We start from the raw sequence: 19,555 nt of genomic DNA on the forward strand, positions 1-19,555 counted from the left end.
TTGTGACCTTGTATTTGTATATTGTTTAATATTAACTATGCTAATACGTTAATAATGACGTATATGTTCTTTTAGAAATTTACCATTCGCAACACAAATATTCATCTGTTAGTATAAGGGATTAAAGTTTTGGAAAAGAGATATATTCATTGAACAATGACCAAAGAAGGAGCATGATGTATATATATCCTATCATATTCATTAATATACAGGTGATATAGTTTTGATGTGGTATAGATAAAAACAGGTAAATTGTGGTTGAATATTGGTAAATAAAGCAATCCACGCTTTTCTTCTTGTGATCTGTGCCGTTTAAAATACACTAAATTCAGAAATGGAGCATTCACAATTGCAAATCTTCGTTAATTTTTTGAATTTCGAAACAATTATAGATTAGGAACTAATTAGAAAGAGAAAGGCAAATTCACATCATGCTATAAAAATGCAATTTGATTTCATTCTGGAATTAATAGCGATAATCTATATATTTAATCGAACTGCCGAAATATGAACAATGCATGATTTTCTTTAAATTCTTCCATATCATTGTTCTGCTGAAGATGTCCATGAAAAGAGAAATTCCAATGAGGTATTTTCTCTTCATGGAAAATAGCATCTCAACATGCGGTACTGTTCCTGATGGCCAAATATTTCATTTCTAAATATACCATTTTTCTCAGAAATACTGAAGACATTCGATAAGATGAAAGAAAATAAGCCCTGAAAAGAATCCTTTAGAATAAGAAGAAAAAGAAAAAGGAAATAAGTGAGAAAATGGAAAGTCGAATCTCTCTTCGCATTTCAATGGGAAGAAACAACAGCCAGTGAAATTAGATATCGTGAGCGGAGGAGAAATACTGGTTGACGATTTAAGGGCGATTTTCTAACTTCAACGAGTGAGCCTGGAAGTTATGAGAACAACTAAGCGAGTAAGAGCAATGCAATACATAGGAAACAGGTTTGAAATCCCTTTTTGGACCTTCCTCAACACCAAGGTGGAAGGCGAAGCCTGTTCCAAATTGATTCAGGTTCTGTTTATCGCGACACGTGTATGAATCGGGCCCCAAAATGTATCAAAACTGTGGATATCCGTGAGAGAAAAAAAGAACAAAAAAAAAAAAAAAAAAAAAAAATCGAAAGCAGTAGGGAATGGCGCGTAGCGATGAGTGGAGTGTGAATTCATGGCAACACTTTCGGATGCTAAAGCCTGTGCAAAATTGAAGTAGAGTTCGGGGAATAAGAAAAGAATTGCTTTCGACACGCTGCTGGGAATGCAGAATGCGACGTAGAAACAAAATGTTTCAACCTAGTTTGAGATAAAAATTCCAAGACGAAACTTATGCAAGTTTACGATGTCTAAATATGCATCTGCTTACCCCATTGCCTCATTTTTTTAAATATAAACTTTCTATACGGAAAAAAAAAATCCAATAAAAATTCGTAATGAAAAATTTAGTCCGATATACATCATTATGCGTGTATGCTAATTATCATATTCAATATTCATAGCTTTTCATCCGATAAGCATATCCATTATGAAATAAAAATTACTTCCATAAATATTCTTGAATGAGGAAAAAAAAATTTGTGTTTAATTACGTAAAATTATTATAATTTGAAAAGGATTAATGCCGAATATTTATAGAGAGCATAGCAAATTACATGGAGGGAATTATTACGCGTAACCGGCTATTCTAGCATAAAGACCTTTGGGAGAAAAATCTTTCAAAAACATCCTATTCTGACCAGAGGCTAACAAATGAGAAGCATTTATATAGTTGATGAAATTTGTGTGCCCGAGTTTAATTAGCCGTGAATAATTATTTAAAAAAAAGGATAGGAAAAAAAAACATATACACAGTGAATAACTTAGCAGTTCTTTTACATAATGAAGATTCTGTTGAAAATAACTCTCAAAAGAAAACTGCATTCCAAATGGAAATTAAAAGCCTGTGAATTTTGAAGCATGAAAAAAAAATAGTAAGAAATACCGCTACTTCTTAGAAAACTTCAGTAAAAACTCCTCTTATTTTTTTTGTTTATTTCATCAATTTTTTTTTCTCCACTTTTGTTGTTTTTTTTTATCGGATGTACAGAAGGAAAGCAATTAGTTCTAGATTAAAACAGTAGAAACAGAAACGCATAAGTGAGAAATGGAAGGAACTTATGAATGAAGGACGCTCAGAGTCATTAGAAAAACAGCACTGATTATGATTTGATGAGACCACGGGCAAAAAGAATTTAACTTTGTTACGTGGAGATGAAAGGAAGAGTTTCCTCCCTAACCTGCTTTAAAAGTGCATTAGGCAAGAAAAGTTGGTAAAACATCACTTTTTTTGCACCATAGTTATTTTTTTTCCCTCTCATTTTTTTTCATTTCGTTTACGAATCATGAAAAAATGCGTATTGAATGAAAAAATAGAGTACGGGAGAAAATTATACAAATGTGAATAATTCTTCTACAGCTTCTTGATTTTCACGTATCAGTTCAATGTATAAAGCAAAAGATATTGCTGTCACAGTTCCACCATAAAAATAAACAAACAGTTCTGAATGTTATAGGATTTCAAAAATACTTTATTAAGATGTTAAGAATAAAATTCTCTCTCAGTTATCATTTGAACGGATTATGATCTGAATGATCTAGTATAGAAATGTGAAACAAAATGCTGTCAGTTCAATAGTCATCGAATTTATTTGACTGATGAGATTAATAATGGCTAAACTCATTATTTTGTCCTTACCTAATAAGCTTATTGATTTCTTTTTAATTATATTTCCTAATGGAATCAGTATTTTAAAATCAAAATTTTACTCTCAAATTAATTTTCACCCATGTTCCAAGCCAACTCGGTGCTTAAGTATGTAATTATTATCTAATCTCATGCTATCGCTAAATTTAATACATTATTCCTATTTAGGAGTACATTCATTTCTTTCAATACTGAAGATAATTCAGCTTCAGCATTTGGTTTAGAAGTGTATTTGTGCAGGGTGTCTGTAATTGAAGATGGCGTGTTCTGAACCGTCTAAAGTTATTACCCATCAGGAACTGTCATGACATGGTATCTAAATATCTCCAGCAGAGTCATCCTATTCTCATTTCCTCGCTAAACAGTAAAACGTTGGTTTACAAGAACGTGCTTTGCTGGTGAAACTCTTTTACAAATATTGGATTTCGCCCCAAATACTGCTATACGGATATTTTGGGTTTTTAAAAATGCTTTGAAAGTTCTCACCATCCATTCATAAAGACATTCCTGAAGTTTCATAATTTTCTGATGGGCAGTTAAGGTTATACATACGCTATAAGAAGAACACGCCTGCTTTGATTATTATAGACACATATAATACAATGAAATGGAATTCGTATTTCAGAGTATGATCTCACTCGTGTACAGATCATTTAACAACTGTATCAAAACTAATTTCTTATAAGGAGTTTTGAAACACGGAGCCATGAATTATTATATTATTATTGTTATAGAAATAAAAGAAAGTGATATTCGAAATGATTTAATACTATTAAAGCCGAAAAAAACATCAGTTCAATTAAGCTTTATGCATCGTTATATATCTACAAAAAAGTATTTTGTTCTTGCGCATTCTAATCGAAAAGTAACATTCCCATAATACTAAAATGTGGTTTTGAGTGAATAAAGCCCTTCTGATACCTCACCGTCTCACAATCGTTTCGCATCCACAGACAGTCATAATGGAAAAAAATGAGAGCTGGGTAATAAACCCACTGAAACCATTAGCAAGCATTTCTCATTTTTCTTGCTATTTCATTTCCTCGTGGATCGACCATTGACTCCCTTGAGCCGCATGCTGTAGGAGACTGTTGGTGCGGAAAGAAATTATTGTTCTGCGTGAATAAAGCAGTGATTGTTCTAAAAAAGAAAAAAAAAAACTCATTTTCAGTACACTACTAGCATCATCGAGCTACCTTCAATGACGCAATAGCAGCACAACGCCTAGTGTTGGAAATGTTTAGCAAATCGTCAGTTGCTAGTGATAATGACACTGCTTCTGAATTTATGTGTTATACGTTGGGGATCTCTAAAAATATGATATGTGTTAATGAAATTTTTCGTTTTCGACAAAAACTAGACTTTTATTACAAAAACTACTTTCGGCTATCTGATATATATTGCCTTTTATTTTTTTCTCACCATTAGATACATGGCATTTCGGATTATTAATAATGTAGTTTTATTTAATTGTTAATGACTAATTCTTTTTACTTAAAATGACTATAAATAGCACAATTATATATTATTTGTGCATTCGAAAAACACTTTTATATAATCATTAACCCTCTACGTGGTCTCGTGTATATTTGAATATACGTGATAAATATATGGTGGAAAAAGAAACCCATTATATCTATTTCTTTTCTCAATTTTTTAGAATTTCAGTAACAAAGTATGTTTTGGTGTTATTTCAGTACAAAATACAACTACATAGGTGCAATATTTTTTATTTCGCAAGACGTATTTCCTTGTTGGTGTAATTGTTTTAAGAGTTAATGAAATTTCACGTGTTCAGAGATTTATAAAATCACACAAAATTGAGAAAATCAGAAATAAAATTCAAGTCAAATAAAATTCAGAAATTCTATTCAACTTCGTTAACCAAAATTTTATGTGTTTATTAATAACATATAAAATCAAGGAAACTGTATATTTTATCATTATTTATTAACTATTTTATCAAATTAAAAATCCACTCTAATTAATAAAACTGTTGAGCTGATGCATTGCTTCAATTAAAATATATATATATATATATATTATAATAGTAGCCATTAGCATCCATATTTTTTAATTAAATACGTTTTTATGAGAGTAAACCATATAGATGGTTAATCGTGATAGTGATTAATCAAAAGAAAGACACTCTTTTTAGATAGATGATAGTATTGTTTATATTAGCGCTACATTTTTCTCATGAATTAATGAAAATATGTTTACCACCAGGATTTGCCTTGTTCTCTTTATAAGAGGTGTAATATAAGTATTTTGAGTAAAAATGTCTATTTTTACTCAAAATACTTTGGTATTCATAAGACATATTGCTGACTTGAGTAGAATTTTTTTTTTGTTTAACATCTGGAATTGTGTTTCTCTAACTTGTTTTTAAAAAAACAACTTTGTTCATGAAGCAACCGCAAAAATTTAATGCTGCATTTTAAGTTGAGAAAAGTATTACACGTGTTCAAAATACATGTACGCACAGGCTTAAGATTATGGTTTTTGTATGCATATCTGATATTATTATTATTATGGTGAAGAAAACCCGTCCGTTGTAAATCAATTTTATCCTCAGTGTGGGTTTCTTTATTTTATTTTATATTTTATAAAAACGGAAAGAGAATATATAAAAGAGAAGTCTTTTTTTCTGTGAAAACACTTTACTACCTTAATGCCGGAGGCTTGTATAGTAAAACTAGTGTCCTGCAAATGTTTCGAAGTGAGATGAAGGAAAAGAAAAAAAAACTTGTTATCGCACTTTCTTTTATTGAAGTTGAAATGCACGTTTGTTGAATATATGTATAGAAAAGGGGCCGCAAAATGTTTATCAGTAAAGAAACCTCAGCATTCGATACGACTTCAAACTCAAAGCAGTTTCGATTTCGTATTTTACAAAGTAATGTTTTTTCTCTGAAGCTGATTTTTTTTGTGGATCTAGAAACGCAAAAAATAAATATAAGATGTCACACAGGTTTCCTGAAATAGCATTTCTTTTATATTATTCTTTCTCCACTTTTTTGAAAAAAAATAACGTGAATTACCAATCCCTTGTATAAGATCAGAATTTGATCTTTACATATGTTTCATGTATCGACCGAAATTTGTAGCTTTCTATTACTATATATCTATTATTGGCTAAATTAACTTCAGGTTTCAGTTATCAAAATGCACACCGATAGACAGCACATTAATTTCCAACCCATCTCATTAATGGCAGTAAATTGCAATATAGCGATATGGCCAGAGTCGGTGTTTGGTGAAGTAGTAGTTATCAAAATGCAGTAATTAAGTACGGAATAAAAAATTTAACACTGTTCTAAAACTCCCCCATCACTGAGAATTGACAATTCGCTACTTTTTAGATTTAAAAAAATGAAATTACATGATATTATATTTCTAAATCAGTAAGTTTATAAATGTTTTATCTTAACGAATATTTTGGCTTATTATATGATTTTTCTTTCAGGTTATATGCATAGTTTAATGTAGATTATAAATTTGATTAATTTAATTTAGTATTTTCACATGCGACAAATGTATATATATTTAAGAGATTTTGTTTGCTTTAGGAATATCTATATCTGATTACCTTATACTAATCCGTATCTTTCTTTCGTAACCACAAATAAACAAACATTGTGATTAGAAATTATGGGGATGTTGCTTTTAATAATTTTTCAGCAATACGACTGCTAACGTTAGCTGTACAAAACTGTCTTCGAATTTATCTGCATTTTTTTTTTTAATCAATTACTTTGCTCTTTTCTGCCTCTTTTATTCGGATACCCTTTTACGCATCACAAGCGAGTGCCTAATGCAATATCTCTGGACGTTAAGAAGCTTTAGAAGGGGGGGGGGGGCGGAAGAGAATGTAAAAATAATCTTTATGCTGTATTGAAATATGAAGACGAAGAATTCTCATTTTTCTCGGAATAAATATTTACAATTTACCAAATCCCTATTTTCAATAATTTGCATCCGAACAAAATGGATGTCGATATTTGCAATTCATATTCGCATTATAACCTATGTGAGCAAAGCAAACAGCTCTGAAAATCGCTCTGCTTGCTGAATGCGTTTCGATGGAATCTCGTTTTAAATAGGTAGATGTGAATTATGCAAATATGTATAGTTCTCTCATATCGTGAATGAAAACTAAAGGAATGAATGATATCTGCGAACAATATTTTTCACGATTCTCTGTTTATAACAAATGCTATTATTGAACATCTGTGAAAGCGTATACATATGTAGTTGAAACACCCTATTTGCCCAGAGGGGCTGGAAAAAATCCTATTCATCGTATCAACGGATTTGACACGCGAACGCATCCTTTCCATTGAATTTTGAGAGAACGGGTTCAAAACACTAGCCACACGGACTGTATCTTTAATTATAACTATGCAAAAATTACCAAAGAGTTGAAACACGATTTTAGAAATTAGTTTAATTTTTAGATTAATTTTCTTACACAAAATGATTACGGGTTATCAATTATTTTGGATTATTTTAACCCCCAACAAAAACTTCGGGAATTCATAATTATATTTCATTGAAGTAAGAGATGTATATTATACATATTACATCATTTGAGATGAAATTTTTCTTTCATCAGAAAGACCATAATTTGCTTTCAGATCAGCGAAAGAAATAATAATTTAATCAAACGACAGGAGAAGAATAAATTATATCTCTTTCATGAATTATTTTCCTCCTCTCTTATCTTTGTTGTATTAAGGTTAAAGAAAGTAAGACAATCATTTTCGATAACCTTATTGTATTAAAAATACTTGCTTATAAAACTGGAGATGTTCTGTTCATCGGATGAGAGGAATAAAACAAGATCAAATATGGCAGACCAATAACCACAAGAAAAAGAAAAAATAAAATAAAACAATCAAAACAAAAATTCGTCAGTCTTTTTGCTGAAATAACCCATTTCTATGCGATGCGGATATGCCGCTTGAAATGACTTCGAAACGTTGTCTACGCAAAATGGAGGCGACTGCCCAGACTAAGTTAAGGAGATCCCACAAACTTATAAAGGTTGATTCGTAGTATTCAGATAATCTGGTTTCAGTTTTCTGGATATTTGCCCAATGAGCTAGATACTCTGCCTCCTCTCTTCACCACACAATGTTTCAGTCTTCTCTTTTATTTTTCCTTTTCTTTTTATGCTTTTCTTAATTAAGGAAAGTGCTTGTACTCCACCTGAAATCGAGGAATTATCTCTGCTGTTCTTTAGCATGGTGCTTGGGAATAAATGGCGAAGAAGACCAGGTAATGCAGATTTATTGAGCAACTTATTAAGAAGCGATGCATGTCGTGGAATATAATTTACTAAATTGCGTTAACAAAAAAGATGATACTGTGCAGTGAAAGAAAGGGAACGAAACAGGAGAAAAAAAAGAGTAATTAGAATGATGCGTCATTTACTTGAACATTGCGTGTTTCGATAGATCCATATGCAAAAAAGAAACAAGAAATAACGAATGCTGAGAATACATTTGTGCATGCCTGAAGTTTACGCGCATTCAAGAATTAATAACGTGCCGGGGCATTATTCGGAAATTGAAATAAAAAAATAAATGAAATATCACGAGAGTTTTAATGTGTTATTTAGTTGTGTATTCGTTCTTATTGTTTCCTTTTTTTTCCTTCTTTCACGCAAGAAACTTTTATGAGAGGAGAAAAACTGAATTCATTTTTTTCATCAAAACAAAAAAAGTTTTACGTATTTCCCGTTGCGTTCGAAAAATTATTCCGTGATCATAAAATTAATGTTTAAAACACTTCAAAATTTGTCATGCTATAAATAAATAGCATTTAAATTTTGTATTACATTTTGTTCAGATAACAGTATTTTTATTTAAATTTATATCTTTAAAGGATCTTGAAGACATTAATTTCTTTTGTAGTATTTTAATTTCAATACTAATAACGAACGATGTCAACTCTTTAAAAAAATCCCATGTCGAAAAATCCAAAGGCTGCAAAGAATACTTAAAATTTAACCATAAATGTAAGTCTGCAAAATAAGTTGATTATTAATTAACTCTGATTTCTCACATAACGTGAAGATTCAAATAAAACCTTGCAATTATAACTCTTCTTACTTTGTGAATGGGACGTTTTAGTTTTAGTTTGGGATGACAAATTTTACAGGACAATAAGAGAATTCAGGTTGCTAATACTAGAAATTGATTTGTGTGAAAAAGCAGAAGAGTATTACGATATAAATTATATATATACATGAATAGATAAATAGTTGCTACCGATTTGTTTTCAACTCCTTTTGGAATTATCAGTTAGTATATTTATAGAACAGTTATTTAGTATAGCTATATAGTTATTATCTAGAATAGTTATTTATTTCAGAGACTTATTGTTTAGAGACACATGTTTTTTTTATTATAGTTTTTTCTAGAGTGAAAACTTCAAGTACATGTCATACATCATGTAAGTTTTATTATTTGTATGAAAGGTTTCATAGATATCACTCACTTGAGGAAAAATTAAGGTATGTGTATATTTTGAATAAATTAGAACTAAAAATAAAAGGTAATTCAATAAAGTTTCGAGTGATTTAAGTTCCCAATCATATTTGTTTATATCATTGGAAACTTTTTTTTATTATTAGAAAATCCTCACAACTTCGTTCATGCATATAGAATATGTGTGTGACATAAAATAGTTTGTTATACAAAGGAGTTATTTATTGTTCTACATTGATTAGTAATGAAGTATAACGTCATAGTTTACTATTTACTGACTTTTTTTCAACTCTAAATCGCGTTGTTGTTATCTTTCGATTCTGATCTTTATTTACATAGTGCATGGTTTTTGGCTTGAATATTTGAAAGCAATGTTTTTTTTTTCTCTCTCTCTCTCAAACTGATATAAAATTTTTACAATGACTATTTCGCAATTATAAAAGGCTTAGAACGAAATATGAAATACTTAAATTTATATATTAAGTGAAGAATTTTAGTTATTCTGCTACTTTTATGCTTTGTGTTCGTTCAGGATTATAGCGTCAAACAAATATATCCTTGTTAATATACCAGCATTTGAAATCCCATCTTGTAGATTTTCAATAGGAAACTAAGTAACATTAAAACATTATGGAAGAGTAGATCAACTTTGCCAAAGAATGTTAAGAAGTCACCAACGAATAAGGCAAATACACGAAAAATACACATTGTTAGACAGTATTTTGTGTATTTGCCATATTCGGTGATGAATACTTAATATTAAAATATTATTGACACATAATCATAATCACACCGGAAAGCTGAATTAAGAAAATAATATGAAAGGGATAAAAGTATTTGAATAAAAATAAGCAGATATTTTATATATGTAATTATAGTAACATTTGACAGACACGTCATTGATGCCTGTAAAGCTGGTTTCCTAACATGAAGTATCATATGTCGGTGAAGCTGAAATGAGGTTTCATATCTGGACAATTTAGGACATGGTTCAAATTAGCTGGACAGCTCGGGAAATGATACAGATAACTGGAAAACTTGAGAGAGATTCAAATAGCTGGTGAATATGGTATGTGAATCAAATAACTGGGAAACTTGAAAGAGATTCAAGTAGCTACTACTACTCTCGTAAATATTCCTTTAGAAAATTTCTAACGAATTGGTGCATGCCGGAGAATGTTGTGTGCATCTGCGTATATCATGTGTGGTCTGAAGTTTAAAATAGCTGGACAACTTGGGACTTGTGTCACATATCTGCACAACTTGAAACATTAGAAAAGTTTGGGTCCCAATAATGACCGTCAGGCAACTTTATCGAAAAAACACAACAGTCAGGTATTGCGTTTTCACAGTCAATGAATTAGGATTTTACGGTAAAGAATGAAAATAATCAAAGTTAGGGGAGAGAAACAGCGACAGTATGAAAGATAACAGAACCCTTGAGATATTGTGCTCATCAAATAAACCGGTGTTCGACCTGTTTACGCCAGAAATGGGAGATAAAAATTTTTGCTCATCACGAATCATAGACTAAATTTTGAAAATAACTGTCTTACCTGCTAGTTTCTTCGGTTCGGTCCTGGTTTCGGTTTTGCACTGGGGAGGCATGACGACCGTTGTGGTCATATCGCGGGGCACAGGACGACCGTACTGCAGTAGCACGTGATCCCAAAGAATCGGAGGGCCCGCCACGTTGGAAAGCGTTGTCGTTCACGGGTCGTCCGACATCTAGCGCCAGCCGTTGCCTTGGAGACGATAACTTGGGATTCGCGTTAGAGGCTGAAGAAACTGTGAGAGAGGTTTAGCAGAGAATAGGAGTTTTTTTTGTCGCCGAGGAGAGAAGGTAAGACAATTTGCCGCGCGCCGGGGCTTGTACTTCTGCCTTCTCCGGCAGCTGGAGGCTACTCTGTCTGTGCTGGCGACGCGTGGCTTTGGCGGTGGAAAGCTTGTGCGTTATGTGCGCTGTGAGGAGAGACGTTGCGTCGATTGCGGCTCCTAGCTCCTTCCTGATTGGACGAAACGCGCCGGCAGAGAGCGGCTGCGACCAGTCCCGTTCCAGAACAGCCAGCAAAAAAAGAGCGCTTCTTCGGACACACACACACGATAGCATACACACAAACTAACACACACTCGAGCAGGTACTTACCCACAAATGAACACAGAGAGCGCCTTTCGACAATTGGTCACGTGGGGCGACGCGTCTCGGACATCTTAAGAGCAAGCAAAACTTTTGGAAAAGTTGATACGACTCTTTGCGGAGTTTTAGTGCTGTGCGTCGGACAAAAACGCTCTCTTCACATAAAGACAATTCGTTTTTCTCCTGTTCTTGAATGGGGAATATAAATCCTCATACCCAAGGAGTTTATCTATCCACTCGCCGTAGCTCAGTTTTCTGAATTCAATTAGCATTTCTTTGCTGAGTAATTGAAGTGATAAAATGTTTTCCGTCGAGATTCAGCTTACCGATAATAGTGTATTTTCAAAGTAATCGTAGATATGTAATACAAGGAGATTTCATTAAGTTAGGTTTTTGTTCTAACAACGGAGAAACGGAATGAAATTATTGTAGTTTTTTTTTGTTATGAGACTGATTACGTAAAATTAATTTTACAATATACGCGACTATACGACTACAAAATCAGTGACTTTCATTTTACAAGTTTACATCAATAGATGATAGTTTCCCACCTGAAATTTCTTCATTATATAAGGTGATGTTTTGTCTTTTACTTATATTTAGAAATATATATTTTATACATACATATTTTTAATACGTATGTATAAAATATAAATTTAATAATAACTCCCTTAGTAAAGATATTCATTTTTATAAACGCATTAGAAACTGCTGCAAAGTATCATAAGAGATTTTAAAAACCTCAAGAAAGATTTTCGTTAATTTCTCTAACTTGGACTTAATTTTCTTTAAATATTTATAGGTAATACGAATTTTTAAATATATGGCAATAATTGCACGTCCAGAATAACTTGAAAACAGTCAGTTTCTTTACTTGCTTTTTGATGGGAAATATAAACTTTTAAAAATTCACTTTTATTGGACAAAATATTATGTCACCATGCTTCATCGTTAACGTAGTTCCCGCGAACCACTGATGTTGCTTTTTTTGCAATGTGTCTGCTTGAGCAACGAAGTATAACGTACAGGCGAAGTATAACGAATCTTGAGTCGAGAAACTCACAAGAGAGGCTACTTTAAACTCGTATAATTGTTTGTTAGCCTTATTACAACAAAAGATAACTAAAAAACGATATGAGTTTAAAAATTTCAAGAGTGCCAGAAATTTCAACTACACATGAAAATCTGATAAGGGAGAATGAAAATTCGAGAATGATTCTCGTATCGCTAAAATTTTTCAATATTATTTGCGTTATTCCAACGATCTATTTTCATTTTGAGTTAAATATCATCCGACATAGATCAGATTTCCACTCATTTTCCAATAAATCGTTTCGTTTGACTGGCAGCTAATTTGGTTCAATGAAAGCTTTTGAAGATTATCATTTAAGAATTGTCTGTCGATTTTTTTAAATTGCAAACCGTTTTTGACAGATATTGCATTCTTCCAAAGTTATGTAAAAAACTGATGCTTTTACAAAGCAGGAGATGAATAGCAAACAATAAAATAAGATTGTATATGACTTAAAGACATATTTTGAATAAAGTTAATCGTTCATTATTCGGCTTATATATATGTGGACTGTACGTAACATTTTTAAAGTATTCTACAAAGAGTTTGATGGTTCATATTTTCAGACTGGCGGGCACTTCAATAGGTGATGACAGATATATCATTGCGTTGAGTTAGCTTTTATAACACAAAGAAACACAAAAGAAGATGAAAAAAAAATGAAAAGGGGCTTCACAGAAATATGTTAAAATTTTCAAAATAATACGAAAGTGTTTCTCAGCCCTCGTTCATTCTACTTTTTCAAACAAGACCATATTCAAGAGGATATCGTTTCAAGAAGTAAAAAATGACTTTATTTGGTGAAAGACTTTCTCGGAATACAAATACTTGGGGGAAAAGAGTTTTCTTCTGGAGGCAGAAGCTCATTCCCTTTACAGCTACGTCTGAAGAAAGTTTAAGTCGAGAAACGCATCCGTGTATCCATGGGAATTTACTTATCCATTTGATGCTCTGAACTATGCCAAGAGAATTTGAATTAGGCAAACAGAAAATTTAACTTTCGGTTCTTGTGTTTGGAGTTATCGTTTATCCATTTGTTTCGTGCAAATTCCATATCTACTATTATTAACCAACGAATGTAGACTTATAGACAATTGACTGACCATCATTTTATAAAACAGCTATCTTTTTGAAATGACATTCGGTATAATAGACACGAATCGAATTCATATTCACCTGATGGGTTTGGTATTCATGATATCGTGGTGGTGTGTAAAAGACATGAAATTCTTTTCTATAAATAGTGAAGGGGCTGATGCAAAGGGAAGTAACTGAACATTTATCGTTTCATGAGAATATATGGAATTACTTCAGAATGTTTCTCGTTTGCTTCTCCAAAAATGAATTCATTTCAGTCGACAGCTCGTAATCTTAACAATAAATACGACGCTTTCATATATGCAAAAAGCGTACAAAATTATGAAAATATATTTTAAGATTGTTAATAATGGAATACAATATAAATAATAACATTAATGGAAAATATTGGGATAATTTAATCACAGCTGAAACAAACAGGCATTTTTCACGATGTCATGGTACAAAAAAGGGGGTATATATATATGTATCTCTATGAGCATATACGTATTTATATGTGTATGTATGTGTATATAGGAATAGTATCGTGAAACGAAAAGGTATATTTATTCCATAGACTCATTATTTATACAAGAAATATCGTAATTCAATAATTTCAGATCTAATAATTAGAATTTTTAGAGTGCATAAATTTTTGAAATATTCATATCTTATTACATAACATTTATATTAACATAACATACGGTACTTTGAAAATGGCGGCAAAATGTAATAATTTAATTCATAGGGCTTCCTGGAAGGACGTTATGTCACTTGGGACCCAATATGATTATTGCGTTCATGTCTTGTCCTTTCTATGTGGTTTTTGTTCTGTGTTACATAAGTATTTTGTGTTTGTTTTTGCAAAAAAAAAAAAGTCGGAATACTCGAGGTTAATTTTTTTGCTGAAAATGGAACAATGTATCCCGTTTTTGCATTTTTTGGTGAAATAAATTACCCAGCTAAAATATTTGAATTTACATATGGTTTATATCATGCACGTTGATGATTATTCCTATTTTTCTTGAATTATCAAACCATGAATAAACATAAGATCTTAGGAAAAGAAGACTTCTTGTTCAAATTTGTCAAGACATACAAAAAAATTTAATACATGTATTTATATTTCAAAAAACGTTTTTTAGTCTGTCACTCATCCATGATACCATTTCAAAATCATAAACTTACAAAAATACACAGACTACTTATTAATTATTTTTTTCATTAAACTGCTATATAAAATCTTTCATTGCCTATCTATTTTCAATGAAAATCAAGTCATCATACTGGATGTTTACTTGCTGTTTTTTAGTTTTACAATACTAATATCGTAAATACTATGCTGTAAATAGATTTTGTGAATTTTGAAATTCACAAAATCTTCCTCAATAACTTGATATTTTTCATTCACCTATAACCGATTTCAGAAGGTTTTATAATAATTGTATTGTATATATTTCACTCTCACATTTTTGTAGAGTTTTGTATTTTATTTGTGCAAATTTTTGTTATTCCATCACTGCAAGCTGTAATTGAGTTTTGGTCTGTTGCTTTGTGTTTTTTAAAAATAAATGAATACATAAAATCTTATCAAAACGTAAAATCACGCAATCAACGTATTATTCAAATATCACCCTGTATAAGTTCATTTGTCTGTTAATCGGCAGTTCGCAATAGAAAATTAAAGGGACGAACATTTTCAAATTTCACTCGTCTTAAATCAATAAAGAGATTTATAAACTTACATAATTTAACATCTGGGTTTAATTCGCAGCATAAACGTATCATTCGCGTTCTATTCTGTATACATAAAATTTTATAGAGCAAACCACAGGGCTGTTATGCGTAAAAAACAGCAGTGACGAATAAACGGTAAGTTTTGACTTGCCATTGAACGATTGCCATGATTATAAAGATCAAGCATTAGAAGGCTCTTTCTAACAAATTTCTTTCTCTTCGGTATCAAAACTGCAGAAAAAGTTGTTAATGACAATCTGCCCATGATCGATGGATTAAGAAAAAAGTGTCACTTATAATGAGAAGTAAATTACTATAATTCATAATATTTGGTTCATTTTGTGGCATCGCGTCGACTTTATACACATAAGTATTAATTAAAGCCAAAAAAGTAATGGGATGCTTGATAAAGCGACCCCGTAATCCACCCGTCTAGTTACGGATAAATGCAACTGATCGGTGTGCTTGGAAACAGAAATTCTATTGAGGTATTATTTGCGGAAAGTTTCTTATTTTTATTGATGAATCTTGTATGAATTACTTTATGTTGCAGGGGAAGAGTGTCTATATATGTGTGAATAAGACAATTATTCATACAACATGACTTGCAGATATCTACTGCGTATATGCTTTGTTTGTAATAATTAAAACCACTTGAGGATACGTATATAAAAATGACAACTTTTCAAAATTTATCCCTTGCCATCATACAACTCTAATATGGATAAAAATTACAAAATTTAAATATTTCTATGCAGATAACAAATACATTTCTGCACTTGTTAATGATGCCAGACAAAAAGGTCACTTGCATGATACTGGGCAACATGAAACCGCGAAAACTAGTGACCTTCAAATTTTTCACATCGAAATTTTCATTTTTCATCATAATTTTTTGCTACAAATTAACACATATTTTTCTATAACATAACATACGTTTTTACGATACACAATATCTGAACATAACAAATTTGAATTTCTTGTGTGTTTGTTTTTGCAGAAATTTAATGAAAATCATTGTATCCGTATAATTATTTCTCGTTACTTTAATATACAAGGTACATACGACAGTTCGTTCAGTCTGTTCTGCGTTCTGCGATCGAAGAGTGCTATAGCTATGCGAGGTGGATAATCACATAAAAAAATGATTACTCTCGACCAGGTGCAATAAATATATAGCACGTAAAATAAAATTTTAGGGGGCATTTAAAAAGTAAAGTTTTTATACGGGCAGTATTCTATATATATATATATATATATATATATATGTACAAAAATGTACAAAATGAACTTTTCACATAATTTGTCTTCTTTTTTGATATATTTATATAAAATTATATATATATATATATATATATATATATATATATATATATAAATAATCTCAATTTGTTAAATTGGAATGTTTTCTATTCTACAGAAAAAAAACTCATTCAATGATATTTGTAATTTTTGAGAGGTGATAGCAGTGGCTATTTTTTTTCAAATTTGAGAAACAATATTATTAATTTATTAGGCCCCAAGGCTCTCGATTTTTATACATTCTCATCAACAATGTTAAATAAATACAATGTTCGGTAGTAATTTATTACATTGAATGCCACTTTTACTAACATCTCCATATTTCTCATGAGGCTTGGTCATTCTAGCACGTAAAATGTAGAAAAATTATAGAATTTGAATAATCAACCTTAGTCAACAATTATTTATTTACATATTATGCAGTGTAATTTTTTTACAGTGTAACGTCTTAAGGTGTGCCTCTTTACACCTGAGCTAAAATTTACTATTGAATTGTTTTTATTTTTTCTGTGTTTATTTTATGTCAAAATGCCCTTTAAAAGATTTTTTTAATTAAATTATTTATTTATTTTGCTCGATATGTTTACTAGGAGTTAGGTACCATTTTATGTTAGTTAGGTATTTTACCATTTGCGTTAGGTACACATACGTTTACCTCAGGTCTCAATTTGACTCAAAAAGAATAATTAAAAACCATTTAAAAGTTAGAAGTGAGGTTCACGTGTGTACCCTCAGAGCGAAGAGGATAATAGAGAGAGAGGTATACCTATTGACATTATTTTATGACATGCAGAATGAAAATGTTAATATTTATATTTCTCTCAATTGTAAATTCATGTAGCTAGAACTTACATTTGAAGTTTTACATTCTTGCTGGTCATTTTTCATATTTATCTTTAATTTTTTAAATCATTCGAAAATATTTGTTTATGACTTTTGGTCACTTTTCTGGAATTCCCGCTTATACTAATACCTTTTTATTTTTAATTAGAGAAACAGAATATAATTTTCGAGTGATCTAATTCATTATTTTGTTTTCTTTACGTAAAGAAATTTATCATTCTATCTAATAGTCAGATCTCTCTCATTTCAGTTAATCGATATTTCAATATTAAATACGGTATCGAAGGTAATTCTTTACTCGGAAAAAAAAATGCGATGAACTTATGAGCATTGCTTGATTCCCATTAACTGAACAAACTTCACATTGAGTGAAAAAAGAAAACGAGTATGAAGTGATCTTACTTGGCATTCTATTTTTTTTAACAGCTATGTAAAGGTAAATGAGTCAAGTGCTCTATCTTGTGAAAAAATAACGAAACAATCGAAAAGAAAACACTAAATTAGAAAAGGGAATTATATTGCCTTCACGCATTGTTCCTTCTTTTCTCTTTCAAAAGATGAAGGAAAATGAAAAGACGCCTAACTTCTAACATCATTCCAAACCATCCAGTTAGTAAAGAAAATGTAAAACAGGAGAAAGAAATGTAAGAAAAGAAAAGGACCCAAAAACCATTTAGAGCTAACCTTTTACGGGTTCCAAATAAAAACAAAAATGAAATATAAAAAATAATAATATAAAAAAAAAACAAAGCTAAAAAGAAACAAAACTAAGAATTTCTTTTATTACTATTATTTCGCTTTCCGTATCTCGAAGTCTTGCTTCACTTTTGCTTCGAAATGTTATTATTTTATTTTTTTATACCTTTAAACACGCAACTGAAGAAAGCGGAAAGAGTTGAATGTGAGAAGAGAGAAGAATAAGAAATATATATAAGACAAAAACTCAAGAAATAATAATAATAATAATAATAATTTTTTTTTTCAAAAAAAAAAAAAAAGAAAAAGGCAAGGAAAGCAATTGACGAAGGGATGAATTTCTATTCGCTAAGGAAAGACAGTTTTAAGTTAAAAATCAAAATGCTAAAACATGCAAACGGAAGAAGCGGATGAAAAAAAAATATATAAAAATAAGAAAATAGAAATCTCTCTTTCTCCATCTCACTCTCTCTCTCTCTCTCTCTCTCACTTATCATTAGTTTATTTATTATAAAAGTGGCGGCAATGATAATTAAATTTATTATCGTTTCTCTTCCTTTGATCCTTATTCTATTTTTTTGCCTGTCCCTCCTTTCTTTATTATTATATTTTTATTTTATTTTTTAAAGTAATGTACAGTGTGCCGTAAAGAGTAAGAAAGATGAAGAAAAAAATATAAATATAAATATATATAAGAATAAGAAACGAAATCTGCTCTGTAGCTTCTTTTTTCTCTCTGAGTTATGAATCTGTTTAACGCAGCGCCTTGTGCCGGATATAAGGGGCTATTTCTCCTTCACTGCAAGGCTAGGTTATTAATGTTGGTGACCTGTTTCGGCGCTACGATGTGGAATAGTATCACGTTGGATGAGGAGGCTACTGCAGATATCAGCTGAAGAGCTGGGGGTTTTTAAGTCCCTAAATTTATTTTTTCCCCCTTATTTTATCTTTTTTTATTCTTATTTTTGTTACCCCCACCCTTCCGTTTTCTTTTTATATTTTTCTCATCCTTTTCCGTTCCCCAATGGCGCCTTACATTGTTTTTCGGCATGAGTAATGACCCGCGTGAAAGGGCTGGAGAGAGAGAGAGAGAAGTCGCACATACAGAGAAGAAAAGAAAGAGTTCAATTCATGACATGGGGAATTTCACAAGAAATAGGAATTTTTTTTTTTTTACTTATCTTAAGGAGAGAGAGGGAGAGCAAGAGAAGAAACACTTGTCCTCTTTTGTTCTTAACAGCTCCGATTCGTTTTGTTATTCGGGAAATTACAGCATTGTGAGTAATTATTGGTGGCGGTGGTGTGTAGAAATAGCCACCCCTGTTTAGATTCGACTTATGAAAAGGAAAGACTTCGATCTCTGCTTCTTATATCGCTTTCTTTACATTTTTTTTTGTTTTGTATTATTATTATTATTGTTTTCTGTGGAAGATTCCTTGAA

The 19,555-nt window shown here is 31.1% G+C and overlaps 1 protein-coding gene across 9 annotated transcripts in view; it reads right to left on the reverse strand.

Moving 5' to 3' along the window:
* Positions 1 to 19,555, reverse strand: part of LOC149085105 (nucleolysin TIAR-like) — an 860,358-nt gene that overhangs the window by 264,259 nt on the left and 576,544 nt on the right. Inside the window, exon 1 of one of the 9 annotated variants that reach the window (XM_089232910.1) lies at positions 10,807 to 11,206. The exons of the other annotated variants lie outside the window; for them this stretch is intronic. Coding sequence (XP_089089036.1) covers positions 10,807 to 10,876 — 70 coding nt within the window. The 5' untranslated portion in view covers positions 10,877 to 11,206. Of the gene's footprint in view, positions 1 to 10,806; positions 11,207 to 19,555 lie in introns of those variants that run through there. 9 annotated transcript variants of the gene reach the window in all.

This window comes from Pholcus phalangioides, unplaced genomic scaffold (genome assembly GCF_987345545.1).
Source record: "Pholcus phalangioides strain wild (caught in Gottingen) unplaced genomic scaffold, Ppha-v1.0 ptg000007l_1, whole genome shotgun sequence".
Lineage (NCBI taxonomy): Eukaryota > Metazoa > Arthropoda > Arachnida > Araneae > Pholcidae > Pholcus > Pholcus phalangioides.